The 18,069-nt window shown below is 42.8% G+C and overlaps 1 protein-coding gene across 5 annotated transcripts in view; it reads left to right on the top strand.

The window, feature by feature from the left end:
• The window catches only part of ITPK1 (inositol-tetrakisphosphate 1-kinase), a 139,456-nt gene that overhangs the window by 50,640 nt on the left and 70,747 nt on the right, over window positions 1-18,069 (top strand). For all 5 annotated transcript variants that reach the window (XM_072930357.1, XM_072930356.1, XM_072930354.1 and 2 more), the window contains exon 4: window positions 17,734-17,859. In XM_072930357.1, the coding sequence (XP_072786458.1) occupies window positions 17,734-17,859 (126 nt within the window). The remainder of the gene's footprint in view (window positions 1-17,733; window positions 17,860-18,069) is intronic.

Here is an 18,069-nt window from a genome sequence, read left to right as displayed (position 1 = left end):
TTTGAGCCTTTCCTTCTCCATCTCCCCACAGTTCCCTCCTCCTCATTAATTTTTTGTTTAGACACCGGGCTTAGTAAAGGGAGACAGCCCAGCCTGATGAGCTCCTTCCTAACCTGAAAAAATACACTTTGAGCTTGAGGTCTTATAATAATGGTAAAGAAAATGTTTAGTTTTTCGTACAAATTATGCAGATGATTGTTGTCTTTTGTTAAATTGTCTGGCTCAAAAGAGAAGTGTAACCAATTTTGCGTAAATTGTTACACTCAAACATCACTGAGAAGAATGTGAATAAGCAACTCAGCCACATTTTATATATGCCTGTCAATATTTGTTTCAGAGTAAACACACCCTCATCAAAATCAAATTAATTATCTGTTTTTGTTGTCTACCCTTTAACCTATGTCTGCAGTGCTCATTTAGACTGATCCTCTGCTGAAGGCTGGTTATCCCACACACATACTTATATAACTCCCTTGAAAAGCCTGAAGGGCTTCATAAGATCATAGAATGGTTCGGGTTGGAAGGGACCTTGAAGATGATCTTGCTCCAACCCCCCTGCCATGGGCAGGGACAGCATCCACTAGACCAGGTTGCTCAAAGCTCCATCCAACTTGGCCTTGAACACCTCCAGGGATGGGACATCCATAACTTCACTGGGCAACCTCTTCAGTGCCTCAGCACCCTCACAGTGAAAAATTCCTTCCTAACATCTAATCTAAACCTTCTCTCTTTCAGTTTGAAGCCATTCCCTTTTGTCCTATCATTCCATGTCTGTATAAGAAGTCCCTCTCTATCTCCCTTGTAGCATCCCTTTATGTTCTGGAAGGCTACATGAGTAGCTCTCATTTAAGGTGAGCATGTTCCTGTGTTCTCTTGGGCCAGGCCTCATTTAGCAGTCTTACCCATAAGTAATGACATGTCCTAGCTAAGAGTGATTAGCAGACTGTCCACTAATTTTCTCAGGGAATTGAGTATATCTTGGTCATCTTCTTATCTGTACATTAGGGAAGTTGTTTCTGTGCCAGTGTTGAAAAGGGCATGTTCTGTTAGCATATTTTAAATAATTCTTGAAGGATGTGAAAAGCTTGGAACAGCTGAAATCAGTAAAGAAAACAAATGGAATAGACCGAAAAATGTAATGTCAAAACTCCAAGATCCACTGATAGTGAAATGACTTTCCTTCTTTTAAATTGCACGACTGAAAATGCCACATTACATTAGTATGTTAAATGTAGCTACAACTTTTCTTTTTCCGTGTCTTTATCTTAAAAGGATATCTGCTTATGTGTGTGTAGAGAAGGGAAAGGGATTTTAAAAAGGCCTTGGACATTCACCTGAACAACAGAAATGTCTGATCTGTGCCTGTCAGATGTTCTGAAATGTATTATTCACTTCTAATTTTAACCTTATCACATGATTTTAAATCTGAGTTTTGCAGTAGCTTGAGCTCAAATTTCAAAGGTACTTTGTAAACCAGTATCTTGGTTTACCCAGGTGGTGGGTTGGCCCCAGGAGGCAGCTAAGACCCCAGCCAGTCCTTGCTCAGCTGGGCTCAGATCTCCCGGGTGTGTCCCCTCCCAGCCTCTTGCCCACCTCTATCCACAGGCTGCAGGGGCAGCTTCAGAAGCAGAGGTGACCTGAGCAGTGTGCAAGCCCTGTTCAGCAATAACTGCAGCATTGGTTGTGTCATCAACGCTGGTTTTGTCACCAGTTGAAAACACAGGTTGCTGCTGAGAAGAAAATTAATTCTATCCCTGCCAAACCCAGCACAACCAGTGACTGTCATAGAGTCTTGTTCAGAGATCGGTTCTTGCTCTCTTGCAAAAGAAGGAATATTTGGTAGCTTTAGGAACTCTGACAAAGTTTTTCACAGGGAAGCAGCTCCAGAGCCTTTGGCTTGCCTTGGGAGCTGGTCAAAGCTTGCAGTATTGCCCTGAAGTTGGGAAGTAGTAATAGACTCTGCTCCTGGCTAGTTGCAAAAGTAGAATAAAGAAGCTATGCTAAACACAGCGCTTTATCAAGCTACAGGATCCTTGACTTCAGCTGATGTTGCAGAGACCTGAAAAGCTCAACAACTTGAGGTAGAGTAGAAGAACCTGGGTGTCAGTTCTGTTCTTGTAAGGCTCACAGCTGCTGTAGGTTCATAAGCATGTCTTTGATGTCCTGATCCACTTTTTAAAGACGGAATAAAATAAGCTAATGATAAAAATGCACGGTGGAGGAAATAACTTGAAGGGGCTGAAGTGACCTGGGTGGTGAACTTCCAGGTGAGAGTGCAACAGGCACTCCAATGCTACTAAAGCATATTAAGGTAATGATGGTAGTAAAGGGACAGAAACCAAGCCTTCTTAAGGTGAGCCTGATGCCTTGGAGGACAGTTTATTGTATTTTAGTTAAAACATTGGAGTTCCAGCTATAATCTTTGTATTTTTCTTCTGAAAAGCTGCTGTGAAGAATTAAAAATCCTTGAATGTCAGTTATGATGTGCATAACCCAGGGCCTACAACCAGGCCCAAACTGGTCCTGCAGCTGTGGGTCAGTAGGAAGCTGCACGAAGGACATCTCTGTTTTGCAATCTCTGTGTTTTTCTGAGGACTTGGCTTGGAGTTTAGCACTTCAGGGCATGCATGGAGATCTTGCAGTGCTTGCTGTTTGCCAACAGTTAAGCTTCCAGTGCAATGTAGTTCTGTATGCATAAGACACTGCATATGGCTGCAGTTGTGCAGGAGGCACCTGGAAGCTTTATCTCTGGTTTTACATAAAGATGTAAAAGCCTTTCCCCACCTCGCCTCCTCAACACCCTGCCTCTTGTTCCCATGCAAATAGGGAGAAGTAATGGTAAGGTGGCAAGAACAGCTTTCTGATTCATGCTCTCCAACATCCCCTGCTCCTGCTCAGACAAGTTGATTATTTCCTCCTGCCAGCAGATGTAGATAGGAACAATTGGAGCTGTGATAACTTTATCTTTAGTAGAGGCCAGCTGGGTCACACACCTTCTCTTTCCTGTCTGTAAACAGCAGCAAGGGATGGCCCTGTGGGCTGCTGGCAGGGACTGGTGGCCTGACTGAGCTGACAGGAACTGGCTGGAGAGGAGGGAGATGCCAGTTCAGCAGTCATCCTCAGCTGCCAGGGATGGAGGGAACTAAAGGAGGCTTGTAGAGAGATGCAAAGTGGAGAGGGAAGTCACAGTCAGAAACACTTTTTAATGTCCCTGGTAAGGTGAGAATAGGGAACTGGACAGCTCTGGATCACCTGCCTTCTGCTGGGAGTCCACTGCTGAAGGCATCTGTACTCACATTGCAACACAGCTTAAAGGAAGCAGCCTTTGAAAATTGCCTTACCAGCTCCTGCTGGGAAATAGTTTTTTCACTCTGCTGTGATGTGCAGGGTGAACTTAGTCTGCAGGAACTTTCTTTGCCAGTTGTCTGAGGTTTTTAAGTCAGCTTTTCAGTTCCAGTGGGTTGAGCAAGTACAATAAGTCAGGTGATGCAAAGAGGGAAATTTTGGTTCTGTTTTCAGCATGGTCCATTAAAAGCCTCATTAAATAGAAGTTTTCCCTGAAGTTATGTGAAGATGATTCTTAGGTGACTAATGCCATAAATTAAAATGGAAAGTTTGTTCACATCTTTTGTTTTCAGTAAGGAAAGGGGGTTTCATTTGGATAAACAGATTTATCCTGAAAGTTTCAAGTGTGCTTGTACACAAGAGGTTTAAAGATATTTTGCTTAGGCTAAGAGCAAAGAGTAAACACTCAGGAAGTGTGCGGAAGGGGTTTTGTCAGCAAGCAAGCCCTTTTTGCCAAATGGATGTGAAAACTTCTGGGTATAAAAGCCATGCCAGCCATGATATGTGATTTTAGTCTTTCCTGCTTAAAGAACTTGAAGCTGGTTACGGTGAAGTGCTTGGCTCCCAGGTGGAACAGGCAAAGGAGTGAGTTTGTGTTCATGTCATAGTTTTAAGGACTAATGTCAGAGAGTACTTCTGATTATCAAGTGATGTCACTGAAAAGCAATGTAGTGGTTTCAATCTCCCTTTTCACCCTGAAATGTAGGCTTTTGAATACTCCTGTGGTGACAAATGACTATAGGGAAATATGCAAATCTCTGCATGGGTTCTTGGTTTCTGAAGATGGTTCAGAGTGGCAATGTAGTGGTTTCTTCTCTGCCATGTCCTAAGTGAAAGTTGACTACTTAGAAGCAGAGGGGAGGAAGAATATGTGTATGAGTATCTTCTCCAACAAGAGCTTTTGGAAAGGTAGGAATATATATGTAAAAGAAAATATAAAATTGTGTTTACCATATATAAATGTGTATATTAGGCTTACCTCTTTTTTTGTGAAAAACACTCTCTGTAGTCAAGGCTCTCAGTTCAGCTGAGATGCCTCTGTGCATATCGTTCTGCCCTTAGAATTTCAGAGTGTCCTTGCTCAAAGCTGTGAAGCTGTGTTTAGGTGCAATGTCACACCCACACCCTTGCTTCTCTAAATCTAGATGTGGTCAAGCTGGTAGATAGAGTCAAATAGACCTTGGGGGGAAAGGCAGAAGATTGCTGAGCATTTGGCTGGTTTAGAAGTGACTTTATGTCTCTCCGGCAAAGCAGGAATTGGAAAAAGGGATATGAAGTCTAGCAGTGACAGAGCTGTGTATATGTTTATGACAAGCTCTTCTGCAGTGTAAGCAGCAGGATGCAAGAAAATCCTAAGGCACTGATTGGATTTTTTAAGTGGGCTGTGGAAGTTGGCTTTGTGGGTGAGTGAGAGGTAGGAGAGAATAAACTCAAGAATTCTGAAGATGAGCAGGGGAGGACTTCCCTCTGATCCAAAAGAAGGGTGATGTGGTGAGAAATACAAGGAATCTGGAAGGTCTGGATTGCAAGAAGAGAGTTTGAGAGAATTGATGATGACTTCTAAGTAGCATATGGTGGTCATATGAGTTCACAGAGACTGGTCTAAGAGGGGAGCTCAAAGAGGTAGCTGGGACAGGAGCAAAAGCAGAGGTTGAGGTAGCAGCCAGAGGTAGAAGAGCAAAACTAGAATTATGAACTTCAGGTCCAATTACAATGAAAAACACAGCTGAGGGGAGGAAGACCAGTGTCGAACTGAGGCTGCTGGGAATGTCTGCTGCAGCAGGGGTCTGGGGGCAGATGGGAGCTGGGACCAGCCCTCTCTGGCAGTTGGCAGAATGGGTTTGGCCCAGGTGAAAGCAGGGGAGAAGTGATGCCATGGTGAAATTTGGAAAGAGTTTGGACCTACCCTCATGCAAAAGATTGAAGAAGGAAAGGGAACAAATGAAGCATCATCTGTGCTGATGCATGAGAAGCAGCAGAGGGCATCTTGACAGACAACAGAGTGAGAGTCAAGACAAGTGCCTTGAAGTCAGAGCTCAGGCAGAGAGTGTGTGCAAACATGGTTGAAAACTAGGTTATAGCATGAGACCTTCTAGGAGCATGTCTGGCACTCTCTGTTCTGTGGTTGTAAGCTACACAGAGACAGGCTTTTCACACTCCAGCTATGTCCTTGTATTTTAACTATTTTACTATCTTCCTATCTTTGCCTGTTAAAATGAGCATGAATAGTGAAGATGGGATTTGGTGCCTATGGAAGGCATACCAACATTTTCTTTGGATGTTTTACCCGTTGCTGTGACAGGAAGAAATGTCAAGCCTTCCTGTAAACAGAGTTGAGTGAGGAATAAAAAATGCAATTTTAGTTGTTCTTTTTCTAACTCATTTAATTACTCCAGCGTTCAATGTCTTCCCCAAACAGGAAGTCATTTCCCTGTTCAAACAGCAAAAGGAAAAGAAAATGAGTAGCAAGAGGTGGGTTGTGTCATTTTAAAGCCCCAACAGTCAGATGGTAGGCTTGTGAGACAAAATCTGAAACGGTTATTAACCAATCAAAATGAAGTTTTGACCTACTTCTGTGTCACTGATATCCCTGTTAATCAGCCCAGCCATCTCAGTGAGACAAGGTATCTGCAGGATCCTTGCAGAAGTCCAGCATGGCCTGCCTGCCTTGCCAAGGGCAGAGTTCCTTCTCCATCTGGTGAGGATGGCTTGTCAGTCAAGTGCATGAGGGAAGACACCAGAACTAGGGAGTGTGCCAGACCTGATTTACAGGTCAATGAAGTGCTGCTTTGTCTGCTTCTTCCTGAGGGATGTTTCTGATGGTCCTTTTTAAATCTTGCCTCTGTGCTGCTCAGTTAGTGCTCTGTTTATAAAGTGGAGTTCGAGTTTGAATACTCTGAAACCTGAGATTCTTTTATTTGATCTCCATGGATGTACCTCCTAGTTCTTTTGTTCCTCTGAGAACATTTAGGGAACTCCAGCAACAAATGTGTTCTGGGTAGCAGATTTCAGTTAGTGCTGTACACCCCAGAATGCCCATTTATAGCATCACATCAGTTACTATGCCAGTGCAGCAACAGTATTTATGATTAAGGTAGGCTATTTCTTGCCAGAAAGTGGTTAACACTCAAAGAATCTGCATTAGGCCAAATACTCCTATTCATAGTTTATAAGGATCCGTGGCCATGGAATGTGTGGAAGGGATTTTCTATGTTTTTGAGCCTGTAACTTAAAAAATTTAATTGAATTCTTAAGACTTTTTGTCATTTTGTTTTTCTGCTTCTAGTCATGGATGCCTGAACTGGGTGAAGCTATTCAATAGGACTCTTAGTAGTGCATTTTTCAGTAGTTTAACTCTTAAAAACCTCAGGTAAAATACCCTAGTCCTGGAGAAACTGAGTCTATTTTTGTTATGTCATCATCATTTTCATTTTGTATTTACTCAGTGTTGTTCTATTTCTGATTCTCCCTTCTGCATGATACTGCTAAGTGGTGGAGCCAGTTACACTGTGTAGATATTGAGGTCTATCAGTAATCTACTTACTGTGCTAAGACTGCTAATGAAGATATTAAATAAAATAATCAGAAAACCAGTGCCCGAGGAATGCCACTAGCACAGCCTCTCTGTTTTACCACTGCTGCTTTCAGTGTGCAAACCATTGTCAGCTTCTCTTTTATGTAACCCTTCATTCACCTTCCTGTGCTTCTACAGGTCCTTATCTTTTTCTAATTCCACCTGCCTGTGTCTCAGCCACCTTCTGACTTCATTTTCTGCCCCTTTCTCAGGTACCTTCTGGTAGTGCAGCGCCAGTGAGGGATGATTGTAATCTCCACTCATGTCCTTCTTCCTCCATTTGAGAAATGAGGAGCTGTTTCACCTTTGCAGCTATGTTCATTTCAGACCATTTCAAATGCCTTTAAATTCACCCTTGGAAGGATGGTTTCATCGTGTTGTCTCACTGGGAGCAGTGGTTTCAAGCTGAAGTAATGCTTTGTAATTGAAAGGCAACTTCATTCTTCCATAAATAATACTTGCTGGAATAGAATGGATAAGGAATGCCACAGTCTCTTCAATCTCTTGTGATTTCTGCTCATGCAGTATGGGGATATGATATAGGTCAGCCTAAGCATGGTCTTCTCTATGTTTAAGAGCAACCTTATTTGTTTTTATTTTCCCTTTAGGCTAAGTCTTCTAAAGCTTTTGAGCTTTTGTGTTTCTTCCCTGTCTTATTCTAGTGTAGTTCTCCCTCCTCTCCCTCCTCTATCATTTGCAGTTGCACAAGCATTGCTAGCTATCCAGTGGTCATGGGCAGCACCGTAAAAATGTGTTTGGATGAACGAGGCTTTTTTTAAAGAGAAGTATGTTTCAATTTTGGTTTGCTTTTGAGAAGGGATCCCGATTAGTTTAGGCAGGGGGTGAATAAAGATCATAAAAACATTCTACTCGGACAGCTATTGCTCCCTCCACATTCATTTAAATTTCCTAGTGTACAATAAAGAGCACATAAATTCAGCAAAGTGATGAGCAGACTGGCTTAAATGTACTTCGGGTGCTACCTACATTTGCTTATAGCTTGGTGTCATCCAAAGTCTCTTGAGAAAGGGAAATGCACCTAGAAATACAGCTCTCTGGGGGCTAGTAGCTAACAGAAATGAAGAGGGTTCTGGCAGCCTGGCTGTGCCAGATGGGAAGCTTTGTTGAAGGGAGAATTACAGCAGAGACATTGGCAATTTCATGGGAAGTACAGCTGCACACACAGGAGCTCTGACTGCTCTTGATGTTTGACAGGTGCTGCTGAAGAATTATCCAAATGCTGAGCCTGATCTGTGGGGTGTAAGTCCAGAGCTGAGCTTTGTCAGCCCTTAGGATAAAGGGTAGTAGCCAGGCTTTTTCTGGGGGGTGTTTCTTATGTATCAGCTTTTCTACTTATCTAATCCTGTGATCAAAAGGAAGGAAGTTAGACAGTCCATGTTTGTTTGACTTCAAGAGAAACTTTCAGAATATGCTTCCTTTATCTTAACATTCTCTGTATCCAGTAGTTATTAAAAAAAACCAAAAAAAACAACAAAAAAAACCCCCTTTTGTAGTACTGTAAGGTCTTGATGTTTTGATTCCATGTACAGTGGCATAATTAAGGTTGAAAACATTAGAGAAGTAAAGGTTGACCATTCTTGTGCCCCTTGCTCTGCTTACCTGGGCTGTATGGGCTGTAGTGCTATACTGTTTCTGTATTCTAGATTAGCTGGAGTGATCTCCATGGATGGTGTCTCCATTCCACTCCTCTTCTGCTGTCTGCTCTCTTGTAGAGTTGATTGAGCTGTCAGTTCAATAACTTTGCTACAACTGACCCAGCTCGCTCAAAAGAACATTACAATTCTGCCATGTAAAGTAAAAAGAGGAAGGGTTTCTGGGTCTGATTTTCCCATTCCAGAAGCAAGCCAGAGATTTTGTGAACCATGTAGTAATTTTCCCATACCTTCCGGTACTGTGATTTCCTCTATAGCACTTTAATCTGGTGCACTGAGCATTGCCTTTTTGACAGTTCCAGGAAGTGAAGCAAGGCAGGTTATGCTCATTCTCCTGTGTTCTTGTTTTTCTATAATTTGCTTTCATTCTTTGAGGCACTAATCCTCCCATGTCACACATTTTCTGTTAAACTTTTCTCCTCTGCTAATCTGTGGATTTGTTCTGCTGCCCTTCTTAATCCACAGGAGCCTTGGTGACCTCAGGAGACACCCTTGGCAAGAGGCTTTTCTGGATTTGGGTAACATTGATTATTTCTTCTGCATTGCTGAAAATCAGCAATTGTCTTTCAAACCATCCTTGAGTAAGAATGAGCTGCTTAACCACTTGCCTACAAAAACCTTCTCACTGCAGTCCAATCCTAGTGGGACTTGAGCTCTCAGTTTAATATAATGCTCAGAAACAGCCTTTCCCACATATTGGCAAGTTCTGGAAAGAACTTTCTGCAACTGCCAAGGTATGGTACAGGATATAAACCAAGTTGTTAAACTTTAATTGCTAGAATTTATGTGTGTGTGTGTTGGGCTCTAAGTCTAAAACAAAGTTCTAGTTACAATGTTCCATTCCTGGGTAAAGTAGAAAGGCTGAAAATGGTTTCTGTGAAGAGCTTTAGCCATAGCCCAAACATGGGATTTCTTGTGATTTTAAAGAGAAGGGGCAAAACTTAGTGCTAACAGGAGGATGATGCTGAGTGGAAATGTACCACTGACCCTATATAGCAGGGTCAGAGGAGTAAGGAGGGAAATCAGGGGAGCAGAGGTTTGAATAACTGGGGTGCAGTAACCTATCCCAGTGTTACTGCACAGGCAAGAGCAGTGCTGGCTCACTCTTTGCTTTTGTGGGAGGGGGCAGAGGAGGCTGTGGGGAGGTAATGCTCACCAAGGTCCTGGGGGATTGCATTACTTGGGGACCAGCCTTGAATGGACAATAACTAGTCAGTTTGCTTAGTAGATGGGGAAGTGATCCATAAATGGATCTGTGTGTTAGTTTCTGTAATGTAAAAACCCCCATGAGCTTCCTTTATCTTCATGTTCTCCAGAATACAGCTAGAAGTGAGAACTTCCCAGGTGTTTCAGACATCATACCAAGCTTCCAGGGGAGCAGCTGTGTGCACCTCCTGAAAATGTGCAGCTCTCACATACTCTCTGGCAACTTGTGCCCAGCAGAATGCAAAGTAAACACAAGAATGCAAGAAAAAACAAATAAACCATCTGTTAAACCCAGAATCTTCTCTTGTGCTAAAAGTTTCAGTACTTGGGAAGATGGAAACCCAGCTTCACAGGCTATGTTATGCTGCTCCTCAGCTTTAGGCATGTCTTGATGCCTGGGATGTCACTGAGATTTGCCTGAGAGTCTGCATGATGTATCACAGTGTGGGACATGCATTCCTTCTCCTTTGGTGGTTCTGTTAACTAAGGTGGGCAGAACAACAGCAGATAACCTCTGGTGTCCTGCAGTGGTAGAGGGGTAAGCACTTGGGTCAGTCTTCAGATTTCAAAACGACCAGGAGGAAGGTGTAGGGTATTTTCAAGGTTTCCTTCCTGCCTGGGGAAGAGTTCCCGTGTGCAGTGGCGGTGTTAGCGGTGCTGCTGCGGTGCCCTCTCTGTTGTCAGGGGGAGGTCTGCTCACCACAGCGGATTTCCTTTCTCAGATTGCTGCTGCTGCAACAGGATGTGCAGGTTAATGCAGTGCTGGGCAAGGCGGGTGTGGAGAGCCAAACCAGCACCTCTTGGTGTGCTTTCTGTTCTTTCTTTACCGCCTTTGATGGTCAGGTCCCGTGTGCGCTTTGCAATGGGACAGAGCTGGTGTTTGGCGCCTGGGGGAGTTCATGTATCCTTTGGCCTCATTAGCAGCAGCAAGTGCTGAGTGCTTTTGCACTATCTGGATGTGATGAAAGCCCAGATAACTTTTTTCCTCAGAGGGGGATGAGGAGAAAAATCTCCTAAATATACAAATACTTACTTAGGTACAATACATGGGTATTTTAGGAACTACAGGAGCCTGTATACCACTGAAAATGCCAGGTAGCATAATGTCTTTCCTTGTGAGGAAATGTTTAGTGATATATATACTTTTTTACCTTCCATGCTTTGGCAGGGAGTCATTTGTGTCAGTTTTGTGCTGCACAGACCTGACAGCTGCTTTTTTGAGTGTGTAGTCCCTGAAGGTGCAGGACAGGAGTGGACTGATTCTGAAGGATTTAATTCGTGAAAGAAGCATGTGCTGGTCTTACTTATTCTTATGGATTTCCCCTGGTTTGTCCCAAGAACAGTCAGCCTTCTGTGCCATTCTGTTCTGTTGCTGTGCACAAGTAGGTATTGCAAATATGGCTGGACATGCACAACTGTTTTCCTGATTTCTTTAAGGAAATTTTCCTACTTTCTTTCAAAAGCAAGCACATTCTCACCTGTAATTAGAATAAGCATTTCTATTTTTGTTTACTTTTTACAGTAGGGTGAAACAGTGAACTTGACAGTATTGTTTTTTGCTGCTTCAATTCCCTCTCTAAAGCACTTAAGATATTTTTAGATGTTTTCTTTGAGCTTTTTGGGAGAGAACAGTGTCCACCAATAGATCAGCTGTCAGGGTTCAGCTTTGTGAAGACTTGGCTTTGTCATCTGGAGAGTGTGACTTTTTTCATTATGACTTGCTCAGTATTGATGCACAGCACAGGTGAACACTGGGGTTGGGAGAAGAATTTGAAAAGCTTTATTTTACAAGCCTTTTGATAGAAATGTATCTGAAGAAAATACAGGGTAGAAAATAGCCCCAAGAGTGGAAGATGAAGGCTAAAATTCTGAAGGTTTTCATGCAGTGGAGTTTAAGAAGCTTAATTAAGATTGAAATAAACACCACATGTCTTGGGACCAATACAGTCTTAGCTGAATATTTGAATAGCAGAATACAATAGATTTGTGTAGAAAATTCTGTATATTCAGGAAGTAGTCAGTCTCAGGAAGTAAGGAGCAAAGACGTCAGATCAGGCTGAAGTTGTATCTCTAGTTCACAGGGAGAAGAGTGGTTAGATTACCACTGTGATTGGTGAAATGTAGCAGAGTATTGACAGGTCCCTACCAGAAAGCTGAATGGATTATTTCCCTTCTGTGGCATTTTATTAAGTTTTCTAGCACTTGAGTTATTGGCTGATGATTTGGTGCTACCTGCCTATTGAGAAGGCTTACATTTCTGATTTACCTTCTGCCTTCATTTACCTCCTTTGGCTGAAAGTTTCATGAACATTTTCTACCTGCAGCATGACAGGCTGCTGTGAAGGGATGTGCACTCCTGTTCTAAGGATGCACGTCCTAGAACACTCCTGTCCTAGCAGCACATCAAATGAAAACATAGCAGGAACTGAGTGCAGCATCCTGGTGAGTGGAGTTTGTTAGTGGGTTGGAGAACAGGAGCAAAATGTTTGAAGATTAGCTGTATGGGTCCTTATTTTTAATGAAAATATAATAAGAGAAAAGTGAAGATAAATAGAAATGTAGACTCCACAATCCTCAGGGATATAGCAGTGGACATTACTCTCTGCTTCAGATAAAAGAACAGGTTGGTATTAAAACTTCATTTCATGTGAATGCTAATCCAAAAACTATTTTGGAATAAGAGCTTTAAAAAAAAAAATCAAAGTCAGAAATACTAATCAGGCAGATTCTGAAATACAGCTGATTATACCATGGACTGGAAACACTGAATAAAACAAAAAATACACAACTATTTTTAATCTGTATTATAAATTATATTTCTTTTTCTTAAATCCAGCATTTGTAGTTGTTTAGCTTGGTTTTTTTTTCCCCGAGTGAACAAATCCAGATTTTCTCCACTTGGACATAGTTTTATTTTTAAACACAGCTTCCATAAATGCATTTGTGTGGGATTGCAGTTGGGACCAGTGGAGAGCCATGGCACTCTGCCAGGCAGTCGCCCTGTCCCTGCAATACAGATGGATTGCCAGGGTTCTGGAGAAAAACAACCCCAAAACTTTAAACAAATTATGCTTAATGGAAATAAACATTTTTTGCCCTTCTCTATAATGATTTGGATAATGTGCTGGCTTTGTGTTTCTGGAGGACAGAGGAAGAGGGAAGGGGAGAGGAGGGCAGAGACAGAGCTCTGTGTGCCTGTAACTTGCTCTCCAGTGGATTCTCAGGGAAGGCTGTGGGAGAGGCTGTCATCTCTAAGCTTGGAGTGTTTTGTAACTTTCAGCCCATCCTTCTATTAAAAGGTGGGCAGGCTGGCTGCTGCCAGCTATGATAAGAGCATTTATCTACTGGTTGGTTTCTTCCATATATGGATTTGAAAGACCAGGAAAGGCATACAGAACCATATAATCATTTAGGTTGGAAAAGACCCTTAAAATCAAGTCCAGTTATTAACCCACCACTGCCAAGTCCACCAATTAACCAGATCCCCAAGTGCCACATTTACACATCTTTTAAACACCTCCAGGGATGGTGATTCCACCACTTGCCGGGGCAACTTGTTCCAATGATCTACTTCTTTCAGTGAAGCAATTTTTCTAAATATCCAATCTAAATATTCCCTGGTGCAATTTTAGGACATTTCCCCATGTCTTCTTACTTGTTACCTGAGAGAAGAGACCAGCTCCCACCTGGTTACAGCTTCTTTTCAGGTGGTGTAGAGAGGGATATGGTCCCTCCTTAGCCTGCTTTTCTCCAGGCTGAAAACCCCCTCAGCCACTCCTCATCAGAACCATGTTCTGGACCCTTCCCCAGATCTATTGCCCTTCTCTGGAAATGTTCCAACACCTCAATGACTTTGTCATGGAGGGCCCAGAACTGAACACAGGATTCGAGGTGTGGCCTCACCAGTGCTGAGTACAGGGGGACAATCCCTGCCCAGGTCCTGCTGGCCACACTATTGCTGACACAGGCCAGGTTGCCATTGGCCTTCTTGGGCATGGCTGGCTCATGTTCAGCTGCTGTCAGATGGCACCCCCAGGTCCTTTTCCACCAGGCAGCTTCCCAGCCACTCTGCCCCCAGCCTGTCATGTTGTGTGGGGTTGTTGTGAGTGACCCAGGTGCAGCACCTGACACCTGACCTTTGTTGGCCTCATGCAGTTGGTCTTGGCCCATGGATCCAGCCTGGCCAGATGCCCCTGCAGAGCCTTCCTGCCCTTCGGGAGATCAACACTCTGCCCAACTTGGTTTGAATTGCAAACTGACTGAGGGTTCATTCGATGCCCTTGTCCAGATCATTGATAATGACATAGAACAGCACTGGCATCAGTACTGAGCCCTGGTGAACACCAGGTGTGACCAGTTGCCGCTAGATTTAACTCCATTCACCACCAGTCGCAGGGTCTGGCCATCCAGACAGTTTTTCATCCAGAGACAGTGCACCTGTCCATGTCAAATATATGCTTTGTATATTTATTGTGTACAGTGTTGGTACTCTTTTCCATGTCGTGCACATGAGTTTTGCTGGGTTTTGGTGATAAATGGCAATGCCATGAAACCAATACTTAGTTGAGATTGGATTTTTAACATAAAGAAGGGCAAACAGAGTAGGCTGCGGGCTAAAGCCTACCTCAGAGATGAAAAGGCATCATAGATATATCTCTAGTTTTTCAAGCTGGTGCTGATAAATCTTTTCTCTCACTTCTGTTGCTATGGTGTAGGTTCTTTGCAATAACAAACCTTTGGGTGACCATGTCAAATGCAGAGATCATTTGGAGAGAGAGATGCTGAAAGGGAAGGGAAATAGGAGGGCTCAAATTCCAGCTGAAGACAAACAGTGAATCAGTGTTTGTCTCAGCAGAGGGCCGTCAGAAATTTTGCACTTTTCTTTCACTGGCTTCTTTTTGGGTCTAATACTCCACTTTGAAAAGGCTTCTTTTTACCTTCTCAAATCTTTTTCTTCCTCTACTTTTACTTTTTTTTTCTTAGTGCATAAAAGGAAGGTGGATCTCTTCCAAATTCCACACAGCCCAGGAATATTTGCTTTCTACAGCATGGCTCTAAACACAGAGAACTTATTCTTGCAAATGGTTTGATCCTCCAATCCACAAAATACTGGATCAAATTTTGAAGGTTTTTGTGGTTGAAATGTACCTGTTGTCCTTTTTTAGGCAACAGAAGTGGTCACTAGACTTCCTTCCAGAGAAGCTGCTTTATCATGCTGTCATTTCTCACATTGCTTTACTGGTGAGGAGGAAGCAAAATAGTGTTAGGGGGGAGCCTTTACAAAATGCTTTCCAGTGTGCAAAGTATGTGCATTTGGTTTTGCTCTCAAAATATACCTGTTGTGTTTAGCTGGCACAACTGTTGTGAAGAAGTTATCTTGCCCAGATGTCTTATGCTGTGGAAAACACTGTGCTGGAAATGCCTGGATTTGCCTCGAAGGCTTATTTCTATTCCTGGGTCAAGGCTGAAAGGGAGGACTGTTTTCTTGTTTTTGAATGTTTCTGTGCAGATTGAGCTGAAAGTTCAGGAAGAATGTAGAGGGGTAACCAATCTCAAGTGCTTACTTGCTCTTACTGCTTTTCAAACTGCAAGTCCTGAAAATGGATTAATTCAGAATTTTGTACCTTGGCAACTGTGAACTTTCTGACCTAGTTAAATAGACCCTTTGTTTTGCTGTTTCCTTCCAGATGTGATAGGCAGATGGAAAAAAATCAGAAGCAGCAGTATAGTAATCTGAGATTTCTTTTAAGGATATCAACTGATTTTTCTGGAACTTGGTTGAAGAAGTTAATTATCTCTTTCCGTGCTTTTTAGCCAAGGTGCAATTCACTTCATTTTGCCTTCGTTTTGCAGACACTTAGGCTGTCCCCTAATCTCTGTGCTGCACTACTTGTGAGAGTGAAAATATGTCAGGACAGCCAGACCTTCTGTGGACTGCCTCACCTGGCCACAGCTTAGCCAGCCATCCCCGAGCATCCACACCAAGTCTGTCCTCTTGGCTTGTAGGGAGTGGCTGCCCACCTGTGAGCAGTGCCTCTGTTTGTGTCCTTGGAAGAGACACACACACAGTGTTTTCCAGTTGTATTGGAATCTGCTTAAGGATTCAAAGGGCCCCAACCCATAACTGTTAGTAGGGTAACATATAACATATATGTTACATATAACATAACATAACATATAGCAATGGGCAAGCAAGGGTGGTCTCTGAGGGAGGAATTGGCAATCTTTCAATTTGCTTTTGTGCCATAGGTACATTCAGTTATTCTGCTCAGGGAAGCCTGGCCCAGATAAGAGTGCCTACACAAGAAAAGTAATTCAGCTCTGTGGATCAGATGGATTAGCAACTAGCAAATTAATATAAGGCTGATAGATCTCTGCTGGTTTAGTTTTATTAGTCTGATCCTGTCTTATATCTTTACCTTCTTTAAGGCACTCACTCCTTAATTGAAAGCAGGGCCATTTCTGTAGGGTGGGAAATTTTAGTAGAACAAAACTCAAGCTAAGGAGGCAGAAAATAGCATGAACAGCAGTCCAGTACTCCTCTCCCTCCTGTGCCTCTGACACCCTTCTTCACTAGAGTTGAACAAAAAAGAAAGTAGCAATAGAAAGGATCATGCAGGTAAAATCAGATGCTAATTTTAGTGAACACACACCCATCTTTCCTCTCAAAGATGTTCCTGGTTTGGCATTAACAAGGTTAAGTTGTCATTGATGCAGTAGGTCTCACAGCTGGGTGAATTGAATCTTACAGCTTTTGTGCTGTGAGCAGCCTGGTGTGTTGGCTAGAACATGAGCCAGCTCTGGCACTTACACTGGACTAAGGTTAAATCTGGTAAGAAGCTTCATGGGATCATCAAGTTCCATGAGCATCTTAGGGGTCTGCAATACATCATCTTCATCAAAGCACACTTGGCATTAAATTTAGGCTAAGTTGCTTAGGGCTTTGCCCAGTCAGGTATTGAAAATCTGGATGAATGGAGATTCTACCACCTCTGTGGCACTTCTGTAAACAGACTGCCCTTGTGGTAGTTTTTTTTTTTTTTTTTTTTTTTTTGCCTGATTTAGTTAGAATCTCCATACTTTTGATTTATATCCTGATAAATCTAAGTCCTCACAGTAATACTGGCCAGCTGTCTTAAGATCCTTGCATGTATCTCATACAGGTCCAGTAAGCTTCTTTGCATTGGTATTTTATCAAGAGAGAATTCCTCAATCCTGTTGCAGTGCAGGTGGTTCCTCTGCTCTTGAACCCTGTTTTGGTACTGGGACTAAGCCCTCTAACACCTTGACACTGTTTTCATGCCTTCCTGTGCTGTCTGGAGCAGGCTTTCTGCACATCTCACCCCAAATCTTTGTCTCCTACCTGGCTAACTGCCAAAGTCTGCTGTTGGAAGCTGCGCCCCTCCTTGCCAGCTAAATAGCTGTCTCAGTAGCAGATGAGTTTCCACAGATCCTGAGTCACTTGCTTTTATGTTACCTTTATTCTGTCCTGAGTGCTGTTTTGTGCAATCCAGTGGGCGAAGAGCACAGCAGACCTTCATTTTATTAGTGGCATTAATCCTGTTAGCTGATTCCTTTTCCATGTATGTGAATTTACCAGGAAGCTGTGTGAACATACCAGGAAACTGAGCTGAAGAACCAGATGCTGGTTTAGGGTGGAGAAGCACAGGGAAATGTTTGGATGGAGGGTACTTGCTGGTGGTGACTTTGCTGTTTTTCGTGGAATTAGAGCTATACTGCTGAGAAATAAGTGTCTGAGTAAAGCTTTCTAACATTCAGTGATGTGTAAATTCTGAGGGATTTGGGTAACATACAAAACAAAGGCACTGTGTAAAGTAAATGTCATTTGTGTGGCAGCAGAACCTCGGATGGTAGCAGGGACAAGAGCTTGGATCCCCTATATGTTAATAAAATGTTTCTCTCTGGTTTCTTCAGCTTGACCTCACCAAACCCATTGAAGATCAGGGCCCTTTGGATGTGATCATACATAAACTGACAGATGTAATCCTTGAAGCAGACCAGAATGACAGCCAATCACTGGAGTTGGTTCACAGGTTCCAGGTAAGTAGTTCTTTCTGCATTTCAAGCAGGGGGATGATTTTGGTGCAGCAAATTCAGTCTGATTACTATGCAGTTTGTAGGGATTTGATGAAAAGAGCTGTCTGGCATACTGCTGACTTGCTGCTAATAGCCCAGCAAAAGTGGTTTTGTCAGTTAAAAATGGACTTGCACCTTGGGAAGGTTTTGTTTTGTATCAGTATGGTTAGTTAG

This window comes from Taeniopygia guttata, chromosome 5 (assembly GCF_048771995.1).
Source record: "Taeniopygia guttata chromosome 5, bTaeGut7.mat, whole genome shotgun sequence".
Lineage (NCBI taxonomy): Eukaryota > Metazoa > Chordata > Aves > Passeriformes > Estrildidae > Taeniopygia > Taeniopygia guttata.
Note: the sequence above shows the minus strand (reverse complement) of the source record. Positions and strands in the feature narration are given on the sequence as shown.